The sequence below is a fragment of the Ixodes scapularis genome, unplaced genomic scaffold (genome assembly GCF_016920785.2).
Source record: "Ixodes scapularis isolate PalLabHiFi unplaced genomic scaffold, ASM1692078v2 PGA_scaffold13__105_contigs__length_92229423, whole genome shotgun sequence".
Lineage (NCBI taxonomy): Eukaryota > Metazoa > Arthropoda > Arachnida > Ixodida > Ixodidae > Ixodes > Ixodes scapularis.
In genome coordinates, this window is record NW_024609839.1 from 91,716,297 (window position 1) to 91,731,632 (window position 15,336).

The following is a 15,336-nucleotide window of genomic DNA, read 5'->3' on the forward strand; positions in this document are numbered from 1 at the left end:
ACAAATAATAATGAAGCTTCATTGAAAATTGCAAATGCCTGTGAAGAATATAGCGATTGTCCAAGTTAAAGTCGTTAACAAATGAGCCATGTAGAATAACGAAGGTCAGTGCTTTGATTCCTGCCAAAGGGCAGTGTTTTGTAAAGACAACTGGCACTGATATTCTATTTTCATTACAACTTTTCATGGTGCTCTAGGCATGAACCCAGCCCTAAAACACTATCAGTGTTAAACAACAGAGGCCTTGCTTTTCTACTGCCCTTCTATCATAATCAGGATTCCCTACTTCAGCCTAGACCGAGAAAAATAATTCTTAACTCGTTTTCCAAAACCATTTTTTTTTTAGATTAACACGTGAGATGAGGCCTGGGGGTGTGTGACATTTCGATCTACGAGGGCCCCACATGGACCAACCCACATATGTGTCCAGATGAGTGCCACTTTCGTAAAAAAAACACAGCTCATAAAAAGCACAACAATGGAGCCAGCAGAAGCCCGTCGCCCCCTTCCCCAGCCGGAACGTGCTGAGCCTACCTGGAGGCCCCTGCTGAGGACATCCGCCGTGGTGGGGCTCGTGCACGGGCTGTGGGGCAGGCCCATGTCGTCGTCGTCAGAATCCCGCCTTGCCTGGACACGCGTGAACAGCTCGTCCTGCAGAACCAGTCACCCCCGCTGTTAGGCATCCAGGAGCCAAGGTTCCCTGGCTCAAAGGCACTGCCAGGTTGGTTCGACACGTTCGGTCCATTTAAGGCCGCGTCACGCGTGCAGTCTAACGCCTAATCAGTGCTGTAATTTGCACCGAGTTTGGCGCTTATTTAGGGCAGCACTTCCTCCTCTCACCACTGGGGTTTCCTCCTCACCGTTGACAAAACTGCAAGGTAGCCTGTCGCAGCGAGTTTCGTGGCTGGCAACAGAAGCTCTCTTGGCACCATGTCTGATTCCGACCGCTCTCATGGTGCAAAACCTTCGTTTTAAAGGAACCTAGAAATGATTTTTCTACTTGCACTAAGTCCTACTTAGAATCCCTCCCCAACTTAAATAGCGGAATAAACTTGCCTTAGTTTTTCTTTCTAGGCAATGGCAGTCGGCAAAAAAATTTAACAAACATGAGCATCCTTCATCCCCTCAACTCAGAGCCAGAACAAGCGGCCATGTGGCTTGGTGCCAATCCTATGCCGCCAGTGTTAATCACACCCACGCACTGGGGGCGACAAAGTAGGGAACGCGTCATGAGCTCCAGGCCCTGTTCGAGTGTGATTATTCTGATCACCGCAGTGGTTGGACACGAGCCAGTACTGGAGTGTCCGCCGAGGCATCGATTGTTACGAGCCGAAGTTGAGTGCTCACACAGTTCTCGTGTCCAATCTATGAGTCGCGCTCGACCGTCGTCAGGTGGGTGGTCTGATTCCACAATTACGTCATCAAGCTTTGCGAAGGCAAGACTGAAAGAAATAGTCCCTTTTTATCCTCGCAATTCCACCGCGACAAAGAAGCTTCTGAATCGGTGGCGGTCTGTGCGAGTATACATGGGCCAGACTAGGACCAGCACAACTCTGCAAAGTCACGAACATTCCAACCCGATATTGTATCATAACCCCTTTAGACAAGATTTACGGCATTGAGACAAGCTCGGTGCTTCAAGGATGTCCTTCGTGCGTGCCACTCCACATGTAGATCTCCAACAGAGTCATAAGTCGCGGGGACCATAAGTATATATTGTGACACATCTTCGCAACGCTTCCGGTACAAATCATGAAACGGCATCGCTGACACCACTCACCTCTGCTGTACTAGCAAGTGCTGCATCATCACTGAAGTCAGCCCTGTTTGCAGCGCTCAATTAGCATGGGATTAGCACAGTGCTGTACGTGTGAACAAGTCATTACGTTGAAAGCTGCCCTTCAACATCACTTTGCCGAAAGGGCAACGAGCTGGCAAATGTGCAAAGCCACACAGCAAGCAAGTTCACCAAAACGCATCCCTCTGCATACGAGAAAGGAGGCACAAAAATGTGAGGGGAATTGATCACGCGTGCAACTGAGCTTCAATCCGGTGGATGGCACCCTCTTCGGTGAAAAGGGAAACAAACGGAGGTTGTGAATCCTCTATATATTGTAGTGCCTCTGAACATATCGGGTGCTACTCAACCAGCACAGAGAAAAAATATCAGTGACAGTTACACTGAATAAATTTGCAGCTTATATAATTCGATGACGCTCAACAAATATGGGCAGCTGTTCCCACTGGGTGGCGCAAGCTGCCACCCAGTAGAGGGGCTGTAGAAAATGCTATACTTTACGGGATGGCAAGAAGCCGTCCAAGAGAAAGGGACGGCAACCAACACACCTTAAAGACGAGCTTGTGCGACGTCCTGTTGACCGAGAGGCTGGAGCCCTGGTGCAAGCCGTCCGAATCTGCCATCGCCATCGAGGTGTCCGGGCTGAACACGCTGTCGTGCGACACACTCAGCCCAATAGAGTACGGCACCACGGGTCCCTTGAGCCTGTACCAAACGTCACCACTGTCAAGCACACTACTTGGATAGAGCACGCTATTCTACGGCATGGGCCACACCGGTCAAACCCACTTTAAATAAATCTCAAAAATCGGTTTCGCACACTCCGACGTCGTTTTTAGCACGAAGGTGCAGCTGGTTCATGCATTTGTTTCTTTGAAAAGATCAAAAAGCAATCTTTTCCCAAATCAAAAGTTACAACCGAGAAACAATATTTTTCTTTGGCTCAGTATGCAGATGAGCGTGAAAAAGTGCTCCTGCAGGCCCATGCCCCGCCAGAGCGTTTTATTGGGTAAAGCAGGGAACGAGAGAAAAACCTAAATTGTTTTTTCGCCTCTTTGTTCTTCCACTCACATCAAACATCCCAAACACCCAAAATAACATTTGTTTTCTTTCACACTGACTGAAACCAGGGGGTCTTGTGCCCAGAACTAAGCGAACGAGGAACCCCAATTGTAGGTCTGGGGTGCTGTGCTCCATCCCCGACTACCTTGAGTCGTTTGGACTGGGAGCCCCCTCTTAGGCAGAGCCCTACCTGCAAGCCGTGCCACAGCACGACCGCTCGATTAAGGCCATCGATAAACGCATTTCCCACCTCACCTCACCCAGTCCGGTAAATGTGACACATTCGTTGGGAGAGACACATTCTCATAGTTGTGCAAACGTTAAATTTTGGACTGCGAATCGAATACGAAGATTAAAAACTCATTGCAAGCTCGGTACAAATATTCAGAATTTACCGCAAATAAGATAAAGCATTAAAGATTGACTAGAAATTGCATTCAATATTTTTTTTAATAGGATCATCTTACATTTAATGTCTTTTGACAAAGATAACTAAGAAGACGGTTTTACAGCGCAAGAAACATTTTACAAACTAGCATAAAACAAGAAGGCCCCAATAACATGCATAGGGTAAAACATAATGCAACGAGTCAAACTAATGACTACCTTATCAATTTAATTATAGATATAACACTTTTTTTTCTTTTAATTTCCGGCACTTTTATTTTTAAATTATATAGGTGCCAAAGTACCATAGGAACCATATAATTTCGACCTACATTAGTGAGCAAAACTTCCGAGGCCATCGAGGCTAGCGAGACGCTCTGCCAGGTAAGCCGCTTCTCCACGCACGCCGGTGCAAAGCAGCGAAGCCCGAGGTGCGCGGGCGCGTCTCGCTGGTGCGAAGCGGTGAAGCTCGCCGCGAGAAATCCGCAAATCCGTAAGACAATATTCGTCAGTTTCGAACATTCCGAGAAGCTACAAAACTCCTCTAACAGTAAAAGTGTGCTGAGGACCAAATGCAGTAGCAGACACTATTCCCTAAATTAGGCTGGAACGCACGCGCGAAACACCAACCGAAAATCGCACACGATTCAGAACATGAGCGAAAATCGTGCCAGGAGATTTTTCCAAAAAAACAAGGATATTTACTGTAATTCAGTCGCAAATAAGGTTTCGTTAAAAGCGTATATGAGATTTATATGCGACAAATATTTCCGCAAGATTCATTAAAAGAAAAGAAAAAAAAAAGGGGGGGGGGCGGATGTGTCGAACTATTTTAAAACTCGCATTTAGAATTTCGTGCGATTTTCAGTTAGTTTTTCGCGCATGAGATCCAGCCTTCATTTCAAGTTAGCAACCTTCGCGAACCTCGACTTATTTTAAGCCTTGCAAAGTGTACGCACACCTACTCTTGTTCTCTGCTTCCAACACGCACGCAGTGCTCGTAGCTTTGAGCAAACGCACCCATTTTAAGCAGAGTTCCGTGTTTTCGGATTTATTTTCCTTCATATTCAGAGGTGTTTCCTTGAAGTTTTATCTTTCCCCGTAGATTCGGTGTTTTTCGGTGTCCTACGACAATCGGCGTTTATCGGGGTTCGTGTTGAGTGTAACTGGACACGGCGCGGCATTCCCCAACCTCCGGGGAAAACGTTCCTGTACCGATAACAGAATGAAACGGAAAAATGGGTTCCCGAAGAAAGAAACAATCTCGTGGTTAGTTCAGTGCGGGTTTTGTAACGTTTGTTCCATGTAACGACAAAACGAAGCCGTAGTTTAAGGTTTGTTTCCATGAAACTTTGGGTTTTCTTATTCAAGGTCAGCTCCATTTGGTTTCTTTCATTTTTTTTTTCTCAAGTTTTCCCCGATTTTGTAACAGCTGGCTATGGGGTGAATTTTTAGGGTTTATCGGTATATGCCGGAAAGGCAGAACCGTATTTATAGGCAGTGTCTAGAGCAAAAAAAATTGCAAAAAATGTCCCGATACAAAAAAAAAAGTTTCGTTAATATTGTTAGTTACAACAAGCAGATATCTGCTAAGCGACATTCATCTGGTTTTCATCAGCTTTGTTATCCTGCGTTGTTCCGAATTTCCGCTGAGTGCCCCGACATTACAATTTACCGATTTTCCCTATAAAGCGTGGCGTGAGTGGACGTGCCTCCAGATAACGTGCGCCCTCTGTGGAACAAAGGACGAATCCAAGAGCTCCGGTCCCTTATGAAAGACTGGTTGTTGTGACGACTGACCAAGCTTCATATATGAAAGTCCAAAATCTCAAATGTATGTCTGCTTACCTAAAGCATGTTACTTCCGTTGCTCAGCTAATTGCTAGTTGTTGTACATGATCAGGGGAAAGCTATAAGACAAAAACAACGAGAAGAAAGATACACGACATGACAGGCTCTGTCAGTCAGCGCCTGCCCTGTCGTGTATGTTTCTTCTCCTTGCAAGCGCCATCTAGCAGCGCTACGAGAACTACGTCCGCCATCTTGGTTGCGGCGAGAAAACGAAACCAGTGACCCGTCCGGCAAGACCCGAGTAAATGAGCGCTTCGTGCCAGAGATGCGATGCCAATGCGTTGCTGCGTTCCGCTGCGGGTGCAGCGATAAATGCTCACACAAATTCGCGGGACGCACCCTATGCAAAATTGGTGTATGTCTGACATAAAAGTAGTGCTCTCAAAATCGGTGAAGCAAAAATGGGTGCCTTTATCCCAGGACTCCAATGTTGCGTAGGATTTGGGTGCAAAACGAGCACTCGGGTTTTTGCCCGTCGTCTCCGTAGAAAAGGAGAGGCCGTTCTCCGATTTCAAGCAAGGTCCCAAGCAGACGGACACTTAACATTTGCCCGACCATTTCCTTCAACACAACAGAATAGAACGTGCTTTTGGCGATCAAAAGCAGATTAAATTTTTAAGCGCTAATAAATGCACTAAACGCGTATTCAGAGAAGCGTACATTGTCCCGCAAAGTGTCACAATTGTTTTGCCATATATCTCGATGTTGTCTCGATTTCAGTGCTATTTCTGTTCCGGTGTTCCCAGGGATCAACGGCTCTATAGCAGCTGAGGAAGACCAAGAAATTTTTTTTTTTTTATACCAGTCGTAAAGATTACGATAGAGTGAAGTGTCTCAAGCCAGATTCAAATGACACGATTCTACTTGCGATTTCGCAAGTGCGCCGGTGAGCACCGCAGCTTCCATCACGCTTTTTCTGTCGGTCGCGACTGCGAAATCGCAAGTAAAAGCACACCATGTGAATCGGGCATTACGCGGTAATACACGTGTACAAGTACACCATACCTAAGTACAAACCGTATTCCAAAACGCGAGTACATGTCCAAACCTGACAAAGCTAGTTTGAGGATGTGCCTTCTAAAGAGCGGACCAGAAATTCCCCAACAATTCCAGGTTTCCCAGGCGTGGTAGGAACGCAGCAGAAAGGCAGAAGCGTATATATCCGCACCGATGCCCGCATCGTTGGCTACATTTCTTTCGCGGCGGGGGAACACGGGCTCAACGCTCGCACCGCATACAAAACAGGATTACGCCGATCGCTCGCCACCGGAAACCGCATTCCAATAACACGGGGAAGCAGAACACCGACGAGTCAACATCCAAACTGGAGCCACTAATAGGCTGCAGTGCGCTTCCGAGTAACAACACGTTAGCCGTCTCGCTGCTCAAAATCACTGTTGCGAGTTATCCGAACTTCGATCCGAAATCGCAGGAAACGATGTTCCGTCCTCAAGAACTGTTAAAATAGGAAAGGAAAACAGTGCAAAAAATGGCGCAGGACAGGGAGAAGTCGACACGACGAGCGCTGCCCGTAGTGACGAAGGGAGACCCCCCAACTCGCCCAAGTTACCATTCCTATAAAGATGTTCAAATAGTCCGCGAGAGAAGAAAACCACATCGCCTGAGCGATCCTGCACATTAAATCTAAAAGCCCAGGAATCATCTTCCACGTCAGCCGTGCCCGCTCTGCATTAAAAAACAAAATGGCGGCGGCCACAGGAAAACGGCACTTCTGTTAGCGGCGGACACAGGAGTGTCCATACTCTAAGAGTTGATTATTTAGTGACTCTAGGTGTGCCGATAAAGCAGCTTACTTAGCAGCTCTAATCAAAACCGTGCAGCCAAAGCATCATCTATCGCCCACTTTGTTTGCAATCGCTGTTCACATCCTCATCCAGCGTCGATACCATTACAACAGCGTACAGCAGATACCATTTAGAAGACAAGGCTTTCGTCTTTAGCCCCTCCTCCCCCCCCCCCCCCCCCCTAAACGCCATCACGAGTGGATCCACGCAGCGCCACCAGGTGTGTGTCAGCATCATCAGGGATCCACCAACGGTGAAGTCACGCGCAGGCATTTTCTTCTCATTGCTAGAGGCACCTCAACTAAAGATGTCGCGAACCTAAAGAGATTCGAGTTCGACGAGGTTCGACTTTAGCGAACGTGTAGCGCCAAGTTCCACGAAATTTTCGCTCAAGTTCAACTGTGATGCGCATGCCCGTAAATTGAAAACGAGCTAGCGCCACCTGGTCCAGAAGAGGGGGGGGGGGGCAGTGATCGGGTATACGGTTTCATATTTAATACACTAAATAACTAATTAAAAATTTATTATATATTTTGTCACCATTGCCAAACATCTCATACAGTTAAAATTGGAATTTGTTTCCCGAAATTTCAAAGTTACACGCAACATTGTTCGAGAACTTCGTTGAATTTTACTGAAAAATCGAAGGTTCGCCTAACGAGTCAAGCTTCGATGAAAGTTCCGAACATGCTCAACAGAAGGCTAAACAACGACCGATACTAAACAATTAAACAGCAACCGATACATAATTTACCTATTTAAAAATGTATTTATATATAGCAAACTTATATTTTTGTCATCACACGATTATGCTAAAAGTTGCACGAATCGCAGCGCCACCATTTTTGTGAAACTTTAGCGCTGCAGTTCCAGGGCAGTGAACCTTGATCGGCTGCTGGTCAGCGCGGCTGGTGGCCAAAAAGATCAACACTGGGGAAGCCCGCGCGCCACCGAGCGACTGGACGCGAGCGCTTCTTCAGAGTTCGGAACGGTGCTCGGAGATTCGAGCTCGAGAGAGGGTCCAATGATCGCGGCCGTCTCAGAGTTGCAAAAATTCCCCATAAGATGGCGCACCTTGTCCAACCAAACTTCATTGCCCGGTGGTTAATGAGCAGGAGAGGGTGACAAGGCGCCTAGAGCGCGTGCGTGCGTTGGGACGAAGTGGCTGAAAAAAACCAGCATTACCAGCTCTAGATAAAGGTGAAGATAAAAGCTAAAACACAATGGGTCGACATTTGACATCTTGGCAGCGTTATCACAACGCATATGCGCGAAGCCAAGAATAGTGGACTTATCAGGGGGAAGCGACGTCATTCCACTTTACTGCTCCGCGTATTTGAAGAGTGCAAGGAAAACTCGCCAATACATCAACACCTAATAAAACACTCTTTTTTATGGAGTTCTTTTTTGGAATTTTAAGCTAAATCAAATATTGCCGAGTGGACCTCGACACAGTCCACCCCCGACTTCATTGAATCGATTCTTAAAAAGAGCGAATGCCAAATGATCTAACTCAATGTTTAGCAAAGTAACCGTTTGCTCAACGACGTTTAGCTATTTGCTTCTATGTTGATAAGCTGGAAAGACGAATTAGCAAAACGTGTTTGCCATTAAAAATGTTTTAAAAGCACAGGCATCCTGGTACGTTGTTTTGGCGTTTTATATAAAACAAAACACCCGCAAGGGCCGAACTGTCAAGAAAAATAGTATTTTCGGCTCAAGTATTTTTCAGCAAAAGAACCGCCCGTCATTTTGTTTAATTGTTATTCTAGCGTTTGGCAATAAACAAGAAAATTTACTTGGGGCCGCTTGGCGTGTCCTAAACTTGACTCTCTCTTCCAGAATATTTTCAGAAAAATAGACCCCAAAAAGAAGTTAAATAACTGCATAAGTCCTAGGGACACCAAACAACTTGCGCTTCACATAGGCAATATACTAGTATAGCTAAACGTTCAAACATCACAGACGAGATCGCAACGAAAATAACCTTCTGCAGCTGCGAACCGGATACGCTTCGAAACGTTGCCACAGTCCTAACGCCTCCTAACGGCAGTAGAAGAAAATCTACCTTACCGTACTGTTTTGAATGCATGCACAGTGCGCGACAGTGTTAGCGCCAACACGACTTGGGCGCTTTTCCGCAGTTTACATCGAAATTGTACAGGCGGGAGTCAAAGCTTACCCTCTACCGGGCACTTTACACCGCTAGAGTATATTTTTGATGACAGCTAGCACGCCAGAGAACCGCCAACGTTGGCCCAGGTATGGCAATCCATTCTAGGGGCATAGCTTAGCCCTAATAAGGTTTGCTCCAAGGCGTCAGTTAGTGACAAAATGCTTTTCTTCGGCATTTCTATGGCTTCTGCCTGATTTGCCGCATAAATTACCGAGGTCAGACATGAGCCAAAAATGCTACGTATCAACCAAACAACCCGAAGTGAAGCCTAATTCGTGTATTTGTTTCGCAATTTAGGCCCAAGGTTTCCGCTCGAAAGCCAAGCAACCCCAAGTGAAGCATAACCTTTAGCATTTGTTTGGCGATTTAGGGCTAGGATACCTAAACTCCGGTCAAAGAAGGTCAAGCTTGGCTCTATATCTTGACTTCTTCGGGTTTCTTAAAGCGTAACAGAGAAGAAAAAAAAAAGTGTTTTTTCTAAACAGCCTAATTGGGACAAGCATGTCACAAAACAAATCTTCCGCGAAAAAAAAAAAACAATTTTTTTAGCAATATTTACGCCACAGGACGTAATTTAGTCGGAGTCACAACTTCTCCCCATTTAAAACTCCCGCTCTTTCGACGCGCGCGGAGTGGCTGGAATACGTCACTCCGTGACGTATAGCAGCCACTACGTGACCTATACATGGCTTGCACGTGACGTCATTCAAAGGGCGCTCCGATGACCACCAGAGAGGAGGTCGAGAAGAAGCTCCGCTCTTATCAGGGCCCCCTTTTGTGCCGCCCGGATTTGCCCCAGTCGTCGCTATTCTCCCCCCAGAAGATTATAGAAGATTAGCCCGTCACTCAAAATTCTTACAAAAGCAGCTTCCCTCTCCTCCTCTTACATGGAGGCCAAAAATATGCGACGTGACGTCAGTGCAACCTTTGTGGCGCGCGATTTAAAACGGACGAAATAGCCGCCAACTAAAATCAATCCCGGGCAATAAATGTTGCTGTAAAAAATTTTGTTTTTGTTGGGACACATTTTTTTGTGACATGCTCGTCAAAATTAGGCTGTTTAAAAATACACATTTTTCTCTTTGCAGTTACCCTATAAGACTATAAAGTCCCGGACAAAAACCAATTTTGGCCCAAAAGAACCCCGCTACCCGGGAGTCCTTCGACAATTAAGAGAGACAGAAAAAACCGGCGATGCCTCGTTCGCGCGGTGTCGCGGAGTGTACGGCACCCCTGGAAAAGTATACGATCCGATACCCGCGTCAGCGGGACTCGCTGATTCCTGGCCAACTCCACACAGGAAAGAAATCGACGGTTCCATGCGCACGTGTAGCGACCACGTCAGCGCCGAACTGCGCTTCCATGTCGCATTTCCGCGTGTCCCGCCTCTCGGCACGGCGTTTCGGCGCAGCTGCGACACACGGAAGGCAAGCGAGGGTGCGTAATCGAAAGGCCGACCCGGAAGCCGTATGCCGACCACCACTCCACGGGAAAGGGTGGTGACGAGTGGTGCAGGCGGCCTCAAGTCACCCTACACCGGAGGTCTCCAACACGCGGCCCCCGGACCGCATGCGGCCCGCGACTCGCTGGGGCGTGGACCGCAGGCAACCGGCTACGTGTCCCGGTTCCCGTGTCGTGAGCGCTAGAAATGGCATGCACCATAGTGATCTCATCTCGACGATTCATTTTCGGTCGAAAAGTTGCTCCGCGCTTTTAATGTACTCACATAGTTTACACTTATCTGTATTCGACCGCCCTTTGTTTCGCTTTATTTTTGCTTCCCAGATCGTTTCCGATGCACAACAACTCTGTTCCTAGGCTGCAAGCTCGAGGTATTCGTTGAATAATAATAGTTCATTCACATATCCGCATCTAGGTACAAAAGAAACTTATCACAAAAGCACTCGCGTGCTTGTGTGTGAGAACGGGCAGTCCATTGAAACAATAGTTTTACGCGGGTACTCGGTTTTTACAATCCTGCAAACATTTTCTTCAAACATCGATTCAGTGTTAAAGCACAAAGGAAACAAAACAAAGACAAAATCTGTGCGTTACAAGTGAGACATCACGTCCACAGTGTTAAGGAAATAGCATATGCCATATACTCACAAAGAACAAAAGAGCAGTCGTGATACCCAAAAACGACAAAAGCAAGGATAAGGTATCGGAAAGAAAAAATACGCAATGGCAACCAATAAACCAACACGTTTGGTCAAGGTAATTGTAGTATTGTACTCAGGGAATCGGAGAACGCATGAAGATTTCACTTCCACGTTAATATGGTACTACGCAAAAATGCGCAGTAGAAAAAAAAAATTAGTTCGCGAGAACGACTAGATAACCTTAAGTTTCCTCTATAAACCATTTCCTCGTTTATTTTTTTTACAGATCTTAAGGAGTGGAGAGTTGTACATTTTCAGGAAGTTGGTTGAAATATTTGGGCACATACAATTTACGGAGCATTGTTCCGTAGTTAATATATATTTTTGGAATCTAAACTTTTCCGTTTTTCACAGTTGCCTTTGTTTGATGGTGTTTATTTTGAACTCGCATGTGAAGTAACGATTTGTTAGAATGACAAATTTGAGCAGTTTATTTACTGTCAATAGGTCAAGTTCTGACAGCTGATCTTCAAACACCATATTTTCAAGTTTGGTTCCATACGCGATGTTCCGCACCATCCTTTTCATTAACTTATTTATTCTTTGTTTTTTGGTTTTTTTTTGCAGTTGGAGCAGGATGCATAGATAGTAATTCCATATCTTAACTTTGACTCTGATAACATTTGAGAAATTAATGCTCTTAGCCTAATATCCGCGGGGTTCTGCAATTTGTATAAGAGGATGATATTGTTCGTAAGTAATTTCTTAGATGCTGTATATGGGAATTCCAGGACACTCGTCAAAATACATGCCTAGATATTTTGTGTCTGTGGTATATGAAGGTGGCGTACAGCTGCACTGGGTGCATTGACTTGTATGCAAAAACATGGGTTTTGTAAGGTTAATACGCCTTTGGTGCGTTTGAAAGCACATTAGTTGTGTTTTTGGTTATTGACAAATGTAGGGCTTTTACAAAGCCAGTTCATTGCTTTATTGATGTCCCTCTGCATGAGTTTGAATGCCGTATCAAAATTTTCTTTAGCCAGGACTAATGCTGTCTCGTCAGCGTGTTGCTAGAAGTTAGGCTTTAGGGGTGACAAGGCTAGATCGTTCATGTAGATGTCAAAAAGCATAGGGCCCAAAACAGATCCCTGAGGCACAGAGCAAGTTGTGCGCACAGCGTCACTGGTCCATTTTTCTATCTTAACTCGTTGCGTCCGGTTAGAAAAGTAATTTTTAAACAAATCTACGAAATACCCCCGAAAGTCAAGGTTTTCTAATTTATGTAATAATATGGAATGGCCAATTGTGTCGAATGCCTTTGTCAGGTCAAGAAATATTGCAAGTACTACATTATTAGAATCTATTTTTTTATTCATGTAATCTGTCATGTCTTCAAGTAAAAGCGTAGTACTTAATTGTTGCCAAAAGCCATACTGGGTGTTGCCAATTAGTGAATATTTGTCACAAAAGGAGGTCATGATTTTTTTAACAAATTTTTCCATTATCTGCGAGATAACGGACATGAGTACGACGGGCCTGTAGTTGCCTAGTTCCTTTTTCCCTTCTCATTTTATAAATACGCCGGACTATGGCAACTTTAAGGTTATCGGGTATAATTCCTATCTCCAATATTCCATTTATTACCGCCATCAAAACATGTTTTAAGTTGTTATAGCTCACTGTTATGTCTCGTGGTCTTAGTTCATCATATCCCGCTGGTTTTACGTTTGACATACTGTTAATTATATCTTCTAGATCTGTATCTGTCATTTGTGGTAGGTATGCCGAGTTCTGTATATTCAACAGTGGTTTTGCGGTCTCTGTTGTATTATTTACTGGCGCACGCAAATCTCGTACGATTTTAGCGAAGTTGTTATTGAAATCGTGACTGAGAGTAGAGTAATCGGCAACTTTAAAGTTTTTCTTTATACATTCGTCAACGTTCTTTTAGGTGGTTTTCCCATTGTTTGATTTACAATATTCCACGTTTTCCTTAGGTTTTTCTCAAAATTCCGGAGTTGTGTCACATGACATCTCTTTTTTGCTAGTCTAATCTTCGCCGTCACTCTATTCCATACCTGCCTGAACTCTTTCTGTAGTGTTGCACCTTGAGGGTTTTGCTTACATCTATTCCAACTTCTACTTTTTTCATAACTTAGTTCTAATATTTCGTCATTAATCCAGACAGCTCCCGGCTTCCGAGGTGGATACTCGAATTTTAAATATTTTTATAGTGTATACACCGACATATACACCTCTGTAGTACTATATTGTGTTCGTTAACAGGTATACATTTACAAGAGCATGCAATGAAGAACGATATTATCCTTTGAGAAGATGAACAAGAGGGACAAACGGCAAACACAGCTAGGTGATTGGTGCGGGACTGAAAAAATCCGCCTGGTCCTGGCATCGAACCAGGGACGTCTCCATATCCAGGGGAGCGCTCTACCAACTGAGTTAACCAGAAGCCTGACGTCTAACTCCTGGTTAGCTCAGTTCGTGAAGCGCTCCCCTGGAAATGAAGAGGTCCCTGGTTCAATACGAGGACCAAGCGGAATTTTTCAGTCGCGCACCCGTCACTTTTAGCTGTGTTTGGAGATTTGTGTTTGTCCCCCTTGTTCCCCTTCTCCAGAGATTCTTATTGTCATTCTTGTACAGCTCGCTTGCACCGTTGCATTAATTGCATTGTCATGCAATAAAGGGCTGTTGATCTTAGCTGACGTGCAAACTTTTGGGAATGTATTCACTCATGTTGTTAAGCGTGCTGAAAGTCACCATTTCTTGCGTTAGATGTTTCGATGTGTAATTTTTAATCGGTCCCCACTGCCTTATTCTGCGCATGCATTGGACATTTTCAAGAAGCTACTTGCCGCCCTTCCCTTTTAATATCTGACGAAAATAAATTAAAGAATTAATTGATTATCTGAAATACTTGTGACATGTAAGTTCCGCTTCTTTGCAAACGCCGATCAGTGCCATTGCCATCAATGGAATCTTCAAACTAATGAATGGATGAACGAACAAACAAATAAAAAAAAAACACGAACGAGCGAATACATTAAAAAGATAACGCCTACATCAAACCTCCTCACCTAACCACCATGCAGAAAATAAAACATATATGCACTCATTAGATCCATATCCCACAATACCATACAAGAGACCCATACGACAAAAAGTCTGAAAATTATGTAGCTTTATCAGCGGAGTTGGTGATTTTAAGAGGTTCAAGACAATCTTCCTTAACTCATGAATGTATTATGGGGATAAAACACAAAATATGTCAGGTGCTGTGAGCCACATCTATTATCTGACAGAGAAAGTGTGGTAGGCAATCGTAACTAAACATCAAATTCCTTTAGATCTTGATTGAGAAAAATGTGTCCAATATGTCCTATGTGGTTCGTTCATATGCCATTGCGGGATCTGGGTCCTATGGGTGGGTGCATAGGTTTTAGTACTGCATCGATCCGATTCCTTTATCAAACGGAAAATAGACCTTGCGAAATCCAAGCAATCCTAGCGGCGTAGTGCAGCGCGAGGCATGTTGGGAACCCAATGGTCACGGTTTTGGTTTGCCAACCTCAATGCACGACCTAGTGCATGCATCTTCGCATATGTCACTTTCCTTAAATTTATAACACCTTCAGTGTTGCCAACAGATACGAATAGAATGCTGAGTTGTTCCCCTACATCAGGCGAACAAATACCCTGTCTTCTTTACGGCAGTCCAGTCGCTTCGTTCAAAGTCGAAAGCTTGTGATAATAGCAGCATAAGACGGCTAGCTTGCAACAAAAATCAGTATGTAAAAAAACACACACACAGTGCAAAGTGAAACACACACACATACACAAAAAAAATGTTGCGGAGTACTTTAGTTTTTCAAGAACCTGGAGTTCCTCCGAATGCATGCTCTTCATTTCATTTATACAATGTATTTTTACATCGAGGAAAGTGAGTTAGTTAATACATATGCACATACAAAAGATTAATAAAAGGTATTACGTATTACAGCTGACGAGGCGAAGATAAAATGAGGAAAATAAACGTTTAATGGGGCTTGCTTGTGCCCCAAACTCAAAAGAGAAGCACAAGTGCCGCAAGGGTCGAAAGCCGGCCTGACAGCAGGGTCGAGCGTTGGAAATAGA

General features: G+C 44.8%; 1 protein-coding gene across 1 annotated transcript in view; it reads right to left on the reverse strand.

Moving 5' to 3' along the window:
• Positions 1–15,336, reverse strand: part of LOC120837296 — a 105,252-nt gene that overhangs the window by 29,421 nt on the left and 60,495 nt on the right. Inside the window, exons 4-5 of the mRNA XM_040206530.3 lie at positions 2,347–2,503; positions 535–651 (exon numbers count right to left, since the gene is read on the reverse strand). Coding sequence (XP_040062464.1) covers positions 535–651; positions 2,347–2,503 — 274 coding nt within the window. The remainder of the gene's footprint in view (positions 1–534; positions 652–2,346; positions 2,504–15,336) is intronic.